Here is a 12,458-nt window from a genome sequence, read left to right on the forward strand (position 1 = left end):
TGGATCTTCATTAACTATTGTATAGGTTTTGTTTGAAAAAAAAGTTTCTGTTTTATCTGTGTAATCCTGCTTATTCATTATTACTATAGTGTTGTCCTTATCTGCTTTTGTTATTACTACGTTGTTATTACGGATCTTGGATTTCAGGTTTTGAATTTGTTTCGAGATGTTGTAGTTGTTGGATGTTATCTCATTAATCAATGTTTGGAGTTTCTTTTTAACTTCATAACGTACATCATTTTGTTTGTCATTCGGAATTTGCTTATCGATATTAGGTACGGTTTCAGCGATGGCAGTGATTATGTCCTGCTTTTTTGTGATTAGGCCAATTATGTTTAATGCTCTTATCTAATAGATTAGTCTCTCGATTAGAGAAGGTTGTGTTATTCATCTTATTCGTCTACTAATTTCATTGCACGCCATCTCTCCACTGACACCTCGGAACATACCACTTATTACACGTGATAAAATTAATTTTTGGGCCCTATAACACTAGTATGTTTTTATTGTTCACCCACCTATTCAATACAATACAATACAATCTTAAAAAATAAAGGACTTTGACCTTATCAAAATTAACATAAAATTAATACATTGGATGGTACATGTTTCTCCTATCAATAGTAGGCAGCATTCTAACTAAATTTACCCTTAAAGAACCACGCCATATGAAAATTCTTCAAAATTTATAAGCATATAAATGAAAATCAATACTTATCAACTTCAAGAACCAACGACCATTACCAATGCTCAACTTCCCTCAAGTTTTTAACAACACGCCGCTTGACAATTAAATGGAATGTGGTTTCTGATTTTTATCTTTATTGTAATATCTTTTAATATCAAGAATCAACCACCTATGTAATAATCTTCATATAATTGTCATTTTTAGACTCAAATATGAACACACACATTATTAAGTAATAGCATACTGCACTTTATATTGTAATAGTTGTTTAATGATCTCTAATCCATTTTACAAGATATAGTTAGTTTTTAACAGTAATCATAAGTCATTTCCAGTCAGGTACCTGATCTGTTCCTATGGCTGATGATGCCTACTATTGATAGGCGAAGCATGTACCATCCAATGTATTAATTTTATGTTAACAATTTTGATAAGGACAAAAAACTAATTTTAAAAATTGTATTGCAGGGCCTCTAAGGGTGCATGCGCCGTGCAGTGCACGGGCGCAAGGTGTAGGAGACGACTTCACTAGGTTGACCAGAGTGCAAACTCCCACTCCACCTCCCCTACACCTGTCTCCCCCGTTCTGCCTGTCTTCGCCTTCTCCACCTTCCCCGCTGATCCTCCCCTCACTCCGAAATATTTATGTGTGGTGAGCGGAGACACTGTTGTATGGGACAACGTTACCGGTGTTAAAACACTCTTCCTTCAATTTGGTTTGAGCAGAAAATTTATCTTCTCCAGCTCTTCTTTTCCTTTATCTTTGCAATGATACCAGTTATGCCTGGAACAAGGGACTGGCTGACAGCAATTTGAGAGCCTTCTTAAAATTACAATCAGAAATAGGCCTACTCGCACGCAATCTAGTTTTCGTACAAGTCAAAGCAGGAAAAAATACCTTTCACATATGCATGTGGAACCAAATATAGAAATAATCTCAGCTGCTTCTTGATGCAGCTTAGGAAAATCTTCCTTCGACAAATTCTCGTAGAATTTCAGATAAGCCTTTGTATTGGAAAATCATTTTGATTAACTTATCTCATAATTATTGTCCCACGGATTAAGCATTTGGCTTTATCGTCACGACTGACAAAGAAATACGAAAGTTCCCATTTCGATTGAAATGGACTTGCAGAAGTCTTTGCTTTCTATGAAACAGGTTGCTCCATTATTATGTTGTTGTCTTGCGCTTATCTATTTCACTGATAAACAAGCCGTCTATCACCAAACGCTTCGTCTCTCTCAGCGCACTAACCATCCGAGTTGAGCCGAGTCGGAACGATGCACAGTGCACGGAGTCTCTGCGCCTCGATATGCACGCATGAAATTTTGAGCATTTGAGAGGCCCTGTTGTATTGTATTGAATAGGTGGGTGAACACTAAATACATGTTATTTAATACATACCACTTAGTCGAGCAGCTCGTCTTCTTTCTCCCAATTCTTCCCAGCCCAAAACTTTGCAACATTTTTGTAACGCTACTCTTTTGTCGGAAATCACCAAGAACAAATCAGGTTGCTTTTGTTTGGATTTTTTCCAGTTCTTGAAGCAAGTAATTCCGGTGAGGGTCCCATACACTGGAACCATACTCTAGTTGGGGTGTTACCAGAGACTTATATGCCCTCTCCTTTACATCCTTACTACAACCCCTAAACACCCTCATAACATTGTGCAGAGATCTGTACCCCTTATTTACAATCCCATTTATGTGATTACCCCAATGAAGATCTTTCCATATATTGACACCTAGATACTTACAGTGATCCCCAAAAGGAACTTTCACCCCATCAACGCAGTAATTAAAACTGAGAGGACTTTTCCTATTTGTGAAACTCTCAACCTGACTTTTAACCCCGTTTATCATCATACCATTGCCTGCTGTCCATCTCACATTATCGAGGTCATGCTGCAGTTGCTCACAGTCTTGTAACTTATTTATTACTCTATACAGAATAACATCATCTACAAAAAGCCTTGCCTCTGATTCCACTTTTTTACTCATATGATTTATATATATAAGAAAACATAAAGGTCCAATAATACTGCCTTGAGGAATTCCCCTCTCAATTATTACAGGGTCTGAGATCTATTTTCTAGAAATATAGCAACCCATTCAGTCACTCTTTTGTCTAGTCCAATTGCACTCATTTTTTCCAGTAGTCTCCCATGATCCACCCTATCAAATGCTTTAGGCAGGTCAATCGCGATACGGCCCATTTGACCTCCTGAATCCAAGCTAGTTAATCCAGCTAGTTGTTTGGATGGTTCTAACAGTGTTCATGTGAGGGTGCTAACCAAAGGCAGTATTACAGGAGGGCTTTGGATCTCGATTTGTTTAGTTTCTATTGTCATTCTTGAAGATATGTTGTTCAGCATTAGTATGAAGGAGAGGAGGACCAATCTTTTTTACCGAACAAGTAAGTCTAATTCATAATGCCTCAAGATTATGATGACATGTTGGTCCATTGGTTGAATTAATTATGTTTATTGTGTATACAGTCGGTTTCACCTCCATGTGGAATATGAAAGCTTGGGCAACAGTAATGTACTTTGTTAAGCCGCCTACTTACAGTAGAATAGATATTGGATGCCAGTCTCAAATAAGTCGGTCATCAGTGATCTGCATTCACGGCTATTGCCCAGGTGGCCGATTCCCTATCAATTGTATACCTATTTTTAACGTTTTCAAGGGACTTGGAAAATTATTGAACATTTCCCTTGGTAAGTTATTCCAGCCCCTTCTCGTCTTATAAATGAATATTTGCCCCAATTAGTCGTCTTGAATTCCAGTGTTACCTTCATGTTGTAATCTTTCCTATATTTAAAAGTTCTGCTCAGGCTTTTATTAGTCTACTAATTTCATTCCGTGGAATGTCTTACCGACAGCTTGAAACATTCCACTTAGTTGAGCATCTTTTCTCCTTACTCCGAAGTCTTCCAGCCCGAAGTTTGCAACATTTTCGTGACACTACTTCGTCGGAAATCACACAGAACAAATCGCGCTACGTCCTTTGGATCTTTTCCAGTCCTTATATCATGTAGTCCTGGTGTGGGTCCCGTGCACTGGGGTCTTACCAGTGACTTATATGCCCTCTCCTTTACATCCTTACTACAACCCTATATATTGTAATTACCATGTGAAGAGATCAGTTAAACAACCTCTATGATTATGCCAATGAAGATCATTCCCTATATTAACACATAGGGACATAATATTCCCCACGAGGTACTCTCACCCCATCAGTATAGTAATTAAACCGAGAGAACTTTTCCTCTTGGTGAAACTTACAACCTGACTTTTCATTCCTTTTACTATCATACCATTATCTGTTGTCCATTTCACAACATTTTCTAGGTTTCCCTGCAGTCGCTTACAATCCTGGAACTCGTTTACTATTCTACACAGTATAACATCATCCACAATAAACCCTATCTATGATTCCAGTTCTTTACTCCTAAATCGCAGTGTATTCTTTTAGCTACCCAAAAAACCCACGCACGACTTACAGACATCCATACCCACTCAGTAACATTAAGAGGCACTCAGTTACAATTCAAAGACACAGTTAAAAACTTAGGGATGATAATGGATAAAAACCTTAGTTGGAACGATCATGTAACAGGTATATGTCAGCGAGTGTTTTATTCCTTACATTCCCTTAAAAAACTCAGAGATTTACTCCCCCAAAATGTAAGAAAACTGCTTATCCAAAGTATGGTAATGCCAATATTCGACTACTGTGACGTAGTATACAGTAACCTGAATGCCTCACTTTCCAACAAGCTCCAAAAGGCACATAACGCATGCGTTCGATTTATTTCAGATATACCAAGGTTTAGCCATATTTCTCCCGCATTTTCTAGGCTTTCATGGCTACGCTTAAGAGAGCGACGAAATTTACACACTCTTTCCCTGTTACATCGTATACTGAACCTTAACACACCTGAATACCTTGCCACACAATTCCATTACCTAGCATCACCTTCTAGTATTCCTACCAGATCATCATCCACCGCAGTACTAAGCATTCCCATTCACCGCTCAACTGGCTACAGTAGATCATTTATAGTCGCCGCCAGCCGAATTTGGAATTCCCTACCTGCTGAAATTAGGAGCGTGTCAAACCACCTCCGCTTTAAGAAACTCTGTCAAACCTGGTTAATGGATAATAATAATTTCTTATAACATAGTAGGATTAGATCATAGCTAAGTATTACATTAATTAAATCATTTAATTGCTACCTTAAGATATTAAACAGTAGATAATTTAGTGTGTATTTAACTTTTCATGTAGGTGTATGTATGGTCGGACAGAATAGCAGGCTTCATAGCCTGAGTCCCGCCATATAAAACAAGACAATAAATAAATAAATAAATAAACTTTAAATATATACAGTGAAATCTCGTTAGTACATTCCTCATTAACATGTTTTCCCACCTAGCTTGTTGTTTACCCTCTACTTCATGAATTATTTTTCGTTTTCGTTTGGTGAAGAAAATTTCAAGCTTTAATGTTCAACATACGTTCAGTGTATTAGATGTACCAGCAATTCTTAGCTTAACACTCATATGTGATGTGGATTGCCATAGTTGAATATATATATGATTTTTCACGATTTTACGCTAAGCCTTTAACATTCAAAGACCTACTGGCCATGGGTACGTACTGCAAGGCGCAAGTACAGCTTGCAGAACCGTAGGTCGCTAATGTCTTTGAGGTTGAGCCAGAGGCACTCCTGAAGCCTGTGGTAATGTGATGGGGAGGGCCCACGTAAAATAAACGGTGGTTGGTTTGCGTGGATGTTGACGGGGTGGAAGGAGTATCTTTGGTTGTCGGGCTGTTTTGTCTTATGTGTTAAAATAAGGCATCACTGGGATATGTGTTTAATTGATTGTACATTTGAAGGTGTGCCGTAAAACTAACTCTGTCTACAATATTTATCCATTTATACAGGTGAAAAGTTATTTGTTGCCTAAAGGCAACAGTATGCAGTAGAGGGTTAATTCAAAGTCCCGATTCTCGTCTTATTAAATCTGTAAAATTAAAATACCTTGCTTATTGCATCACAAATTTCTTGCTTTTACCACTTACTACAGTCACATTTTTCCTTGGCCTGAAAAATGATATACGTTATCCCTTGTGAAAAGCAAGCGATTTCCAACTCGGGTAAGAGCCATTTTCACAGTTGCAAGATAACAGGGAAAAGGACTTGAATTCCTGAACTTCACAGGGTAAGTTGCACCATCGGGGAGCATGTCGTTAAGTCTCAGGAATGACCAGTTTTGCTTGTCGGTTAGCAGTGAGATTGCTGAATAACACAGTGGGCCTGTTTGTGCTTGTGTTTCACATTCCATTTGGAAATAAATTTTTGTTTTTGGTAGTACAGTGGAGGGTAGCAAATATTTGTCGTGTGATAGCCTACGCCTGGATTAGGAACATACTGTAATTGTGCGAAGTTGACTATTTTTTCAGAACTGTAGTAAATGTGGCTGGTTGCATAAAACTGGATTGCAAGGGGTGGGTGGGTCACCAGCAATATTTTTCAATGCATTTCACTCCTGTGTTGTTGTTTTTTTTCTCTGTAGAGACTGTAGGCACAATTTCATATACATGTTTTTTGTTTTTTGGTCAAGCCCCTGAAAAAACATACAAATGAAGCTTTACTGTATCTATTTTAGTGCATAACCATACGTCATAAGAACCATAAGAGAATTGAGAAGTACAGTTGATTCTTCACCATGATATTACAGTAAATTATTTCTCACTATTTGATATTTTTTTTTTTTCCAGATAATGCTTTTCACTCACATCAGATTGACGGTAAATTTCAACAACTATCCTGTCCGGTTGTTGTGTGTACAAGCCAGGTTACAGGCTCTTTCTATTTTGGCATATTCTAATGCTCTCCTGGAGAATGCACACACACTACTTTATAATGGACTGCTGGAAGAGTTGGTGGAAGTGGTGGAGTGTCAGGAACCCCATCTTGTTGAAATTCGTGCAGCAGCATTACGAACATTGACTTCAATTATTCATTTGGACAGGAATCCACATTTTCCTAAGTGAGTTATGTTTTACTTTGCATGAATAAATGAGAAAAGAAGTAATTTTGGAAAATCTTATGCTCTTTCTTTGATGGGATGAATTTTTGTATTAAATACTGTGTAACAAAATTCAATTCTCAGACTTTGAGGGATAATAGAGTAGATGAAAACAAATATACTTTATGAAATAAGGTTCAGAATTGAGAATTGACGTACTTTTTGATTTCATTGAGAATGAAACTAATCTATTTAAATTTAATTGTGATCGTAACAAAAGCTGTTCAAAAGTATGGTCTGCAGCAATGGTTCAGTTGCATTAGACTTGAAATAACTTGCCATTCCAGCATTATTTGGGAGTGAATGTGAGGAAGGCATGTGGAAAGAGGAATAATAGTAGTAGTGTAGTCTCTTATCAGCTCTGGGATATTAATATGTTGGTAAAAGGGTGAATATATTTAGAGTTAATTATGAGTGGCTAGTCAGTGATTTCAAGTATTTACTGTCATTCTTATTATACATTTTCCTTTTTGCATTGCAGCACTCTCAATATCCTGTGCATCCTTAACAAAAGTTTGAAATACCAACTTTTTAAAATCAAATATCCTGAATTCAATCAACTTTGCTATTTTACTGTTGAGTTAGTTTGAATATTGACCTGATAATTTTTTTGTGGTCTTGTTAAACATGACTGAATACATTGTTTTAATAGATTATCCTGAAACATTTTAGTATTATTCAAAAGTTTGGTTAAGTTTGTATATCCACTCAAAATTCTCAGTAGGCATCTGGTGTTTATGACAACAGTTTAACACTAAACCAGGCATTCTGTTTCATTTACATCTTTTGACATTTATGAATTTTATTCTTGTAACATTGGGATGGCCAGGGTAAAATTTAATGGTGATTACTCATAGAATTTAATTTTTTTCTATACAGAAAATAAATCTAAGTTAGTCTGCAACTCCTTCCAATATGGTTGCCCTTCTTTTCCTCTTGGTTATTCATTTTATGACAGTCTGGTAATAAAACATTTTTTTGCCCCCCTCTGCCCCTATCTTACAGGAAGCCAGGTTCAATATTCAGCACAATAGTGGATGTAACTGGAGCAGCATCCTACCATGGAATTCTACCTGCTATGGTCCGTTCTTGCATCAATGCTTTGGTTGCTCCTGATGAAAGTAATCAAAAATCTCCATTTCCCTTGCCACTTGCAACAGCCCTCTTCAGTTTTTTGTACCATTTGGCTAGTTACGAGGCTGGCGGAGAAGCTCTCGTTAGCTGTGGTATGATGGAAAGTTTGCTGCGAGTCATTAATTGGCAAGGACAGGAGTTGGAGCATATCACGGTATGTCTGGAATATAATTTACCCTCATCTAAATAGTTCACTTCCCTAATGTATATTGCCCTTAGGAAAGACAAGCCTCATGCTGTGCCATCACAATTATTTCTTTGTGTCTGTAAACACTTGATGCAAATAGGGAAAGAGTATATTTTTATTGAAGGAGCATTTTGAGGAATACTGAAGGAATTTAATTGCTTCCAGTAAACCAAACCAAACCAAACCAAACCCCATGGCACTACAGCCCTTGAAGGGCCTTGGCCTGCCAAGCGACCACTGCTCAGCCCGAAGGCCTGCGGATTATGAGGTGTTGTGTGGTCGGCATGACAGATCCTCTCATTGGCTTTCTAAACCGGGCCGATATCTCACCATCAGATAGCTCCTCAATTCTGATCACGTAGGCTGAATGAACGTCCAACCAGCCCTCAGGTCCAGGTAAAAATCCCTGACCTAGCCGGGAATGGAACCCGGGACCTCCGGGTAAGAGGAAGGCATGCTACCCCTACACCACGGGGCCAATTGCTTCCAATTCCCATAATAATTATGAGAAAATTTAAGGATTGCTAGAAAATTTAAGAAGAATTACCACTTGTTTTATGCTGTAAGGAATGGAATTGTGTTGTCATAGCGTTTGGTGTTAAGGAGTGTCTTGTCCTGTTACTATAACCTTCATAAGTGTTATTTCATCCAAGGGAAAATCAATAAGTATGTAAGGGAATTGGAGATTCTTCAGTTATTGCTTGTTACTCAATTACAGTGAAAATACAGTAATCAGTTTTTGTTCTTTTGTGTATATGTGTACTTCATCATTTTCTTGATTAGCTCTTTAAGTAAGCCATTTTCATTGAAACAAGCTCCAGTAACAAATTTATTTTCCTGCTTGATAGATATTGCTGAACATTAGATTTCTTCTGCTGTAAATGAGATTTACAAATTCCTTACTGGCTAATGATTATTACTTTGCCTTTTTGAAGAGAGGTTATCATGGATTAAATTACCTATCTCAGTTCAACAGGAAGATTTTCAGAATGTATCAGCTTTCATTCATTTCTGAATTACGGCATGGGATTTTATGTTATTCTATAACATTTTAAGGAACCCAGATTCCCAAAGTGATAGCTACTAATTGAACACACTCACTATTGAAGAAAAGCAAAACCAGGCTGAGTGGCTCAGGCAGTGGAAGTGCTGGCCTTCTGACCCCAGCTTGGTGGGTTTGATCTCAGCTCAACCCAGTGGTATTTGAAGGTGCTTAAATGTGTCAGCCTTACCCCTGTAAATTTACTGACACATGAAAGAACTCCTATGGGACAAAATTCCAGCACCTCAGTATCTCCAAAACCTGAAACAGTAGTTAATAATGTTATTGGTTGTACATTACACTAACATATCTAAGACAAAATTCTGAAATAATTCAGGTATATTAGGTCCAGCTATTCAATACATTTCTGTATAAAAATTAAAAATATATTATAAGTATTATAACATTAAAATAAAGACGACATTGAGTTTCTCTTTTTTTTAAATATTTGAGATTTGGTATACTGTAAGTTATTGCTGTTGAAAGTGAAGGTGACAATATCAGTACCATTAAGGTGTGCTAAAGTGTGGAAGGTGTTAATTACTCTCTTACAAGCTTTCTTGGACATGGGAATGGTCAAGGCTGTATGTATCATGCTATAAAAAGAGGCTGTTTTGTGGGAGCTAGGGTGCAGTGAATCTTGTCTGATCATGTTGGTGAAAATGTTGTCTACGTTTCTCAACCAATGGAATATACCTGGTAAATTGAGTATCTTTGTTTTTTCCGGATTGTCTATATAAATTTCTGCCAAAATTCCAGAAATAGGGGATCCCATAGTGAGTCCTTTCTGCAGGTAAATTGTGTTATTAAATCTAAAATAATTACATTCTGCAACAGGGTAAAAAACTTTTTTCACAGAAGTATATGTACTTTCTGTACAAGGGCAGTTTTGTTTTCAACCTCCAGAGGGTCATAAATGAAAGACAAGTGTACGTATCCAAATGAATTTATTACCAAATGTTAGGTACAAATGTGGTTACTTTTCAACATAATCATTATGAAGGTTGAGGCATTTGTCATACATGTGGACAAGCTTTTCGATCCCCTCTGCTTAGTATGTTGCCGCTGGTGAGTTCAGATAGGCCGGGACGTTGGTTTGAAGATCTTCATCCTCCTGGAACTTCTGCCCTCCAAGCCACTTTTTCAGTCCCGGGAAGAGGTGGAAGTCACTCGGCGCTAAATCGGGACTGTACAGTGGGTGGTCAAAAACGTCCCACCGAAATTCCTCCTGCGGAAGTTGTTGGGTGACACGAGCACTGTGAGGGCGTGCATTGTTATGAATGAAGAGGATTCCAGACATCAGCATACCTCGTCGTTTGTTCTGTATGGCCCTCCGCAGTCGTTGTAAAGTCTGGCAATAAACAGCTGCATTGATTGTAGACCCTCGTTCCATGAACTCAACAAGCAACACCCCTTTTTGGTCCCAAAAGGCTGTAGCCATCATCTTCCTTTCGTTGAAGGTTTGCTTAAACTTCTTCGGTTTGTTTGGTGAGTGCGTGTGCATCCATTGATGTGATTGTTGTTTTGTTTTGGTGGTGACGTATGAAACTCAAGTCTCATTGCCAGTCACAATTTTCTTCAACAAATCGCCACCTTCAGCCTCATAACGGGTAAGAAACGTCAACGCTGCTGCCATCCGGCGACTTTTGTGGTCATCAGACAACATCTTCGTAACCCATCGGGCGCACAATTTCCTGTAGCGCAGGTGTTCTGTTAGGATCTTGTAAACAGATGACCTTGAAACTGCAGGAAATTTCTCACACAACTCACTTACGGTAAACCTTCGGTTCTGGCGAACCTCTTGGTCAATTTCGTGAATGATGTCATCTGTAGCGACAGACTTGCGTCCTTGCCTCCCTTTATCGTGAACATCGGTCTGGCCTTTTTGAACTTCCTGCACCATTCACACACAACACTATCACTCATAACGTTTGGAGCGTATACTCGACTCATTCGTCGATGAATGTCAGCTGCACTATTCCCTTCTGCTTGAAGGAAACGTATCACACTATGCATCTCACATTTGGTGGGAGCGTCAATAGTAGCAGCCATGTTTCCGTGCCAGTACCTCGGCTCACACTGGTGTGAGGAAGTTGGCTGTGACCACGTGTAGAGGGGAGGACTTGCGCAGTCACCTTCCTTACGCGAACAGTTCCCACAGCTTGTGTGGTTCTTTACCTGCGGGATCGGAGGTTGAAAAAAAGAAAAAGCCTTCGTATTTCTACCTCCTGTATTAAAAAATGACACTGAATATATCGTATCACCCACAGTTTTGGCGCAAAACGTATACTTTGTTAATAATGATATCACATATTGAGGTAGTACATATATATATGGCACACGAATCATGCTGAACTAGAATACAAGTTTAAACCAACAATATAATGAAATATGCACACAGTGAACAGATGCATACAGAGAATGTGGTAAAAACATGCACTAACATAATTCATTCCGTGCTTTCTTAGGTGTCATGTCGTGGCCCCTGCTTTTCCTCTGATGGGGCATTTCTGTGTGCTCAGGGTGAAGCATCCAGCAGTAGTAGCCTATCATCCGAACATCCCAAGTTCCCTGGTATCATCGTTCCATGTCGTTTATATCCTGATGGAACCTTTCATCCTGTTCCTCACCTACAGCACCCAAGTTTGGAGGAAAAAGTCAAGGTGAGAATGTAAAAGTGTAACTTCAAACTCATTGAGCATCCCAGCATTTTCAACTTCGTCAGCATGTTCTCCGTTATGTCTACACACTCTGGGCTGCGATTGTTTCCCAGGAAGTTTTGAACCACACACTTAAACGCAGTCCAGGCTTCTCGCTCCGCGGCCTTCATTGAATTAAGGAAATATTCATCTAGCATTTCTTTCCGAATATTGGGACCATTGAACACACCCTCCTTCAGCTTAGCATCTGACAGGTTGGGGAACTTGTTACATAGATATTTGAAACAGTTGCCACACCTAGGTAATGCTTTGACAAACTGCTTTATTATGCCCAGTTTGAGGTGCAGAGATGGCAAGAGTATTGTCTCTCTCCACTAGAGGGTCATACTTGATATTTTTGTCCCCTGGAACCAATTCCAACCTTCGGGACCACTGCTTTTGCTCCCAATGTTTGTAACGAGCACGACTGTCCCATTCACAGATGAAACAAGGAAACTTGGTATATCCAGTCTGTTGTCCTAGAAGCATACCCAACACTTTCAAATCACCACGCGCCATCCAGTTTGTGATTCTCATAAGGAATGGTAGTAAGAAGCACCTTCACGTTGTCGTATGTTTCCTTCAGGTGCACAGAATGGCTGACAG

General features: G+C 38.8%; 1 protein-coding gene across 1 annotated transcript in view; it reads left to right on the forward strand.

Moving 5' to 3' along the window:
- HUWE1 (HECT, UBA and WWE domain containing E3 ubiquitin protein ligase 1) overlaps positions 1-12,458 on the forward strand; it is a 1,366,532-nt gene that overhangs the window by 159,172 nt on the left and 1,194,902 nt on the right. Inside the window, exons 7-8 of the mRNA XM_068226019.1 lie at positions 6,480-6,751; positions 7,796-8,078. Coding sequence (XP_068082120.1) covers positions 6,480-6,751; positions 7,796-8,078 — 555 coding nt within the window. The remainder of the gene's footprint in view (positions 1-6,479; positions 6,752-7,795; positions 8,079-12,458) is intronic.

Source organism: Anabrus simplex, chromosome 2, assembly GCF_040414725.1.
Source record: "Anabrus simplex isolate iqAnaSimp1 chromosome 2, ASM4041472v1, whole genome shotgun sequence".
NCBI classification, from domain to species: domain Eukaryota; kingdom Metazoa; phylum Arthropoda; class Insecta; order Orthoptera; family Tettigoniidae; genus Anabrus; species Anabrus simplex.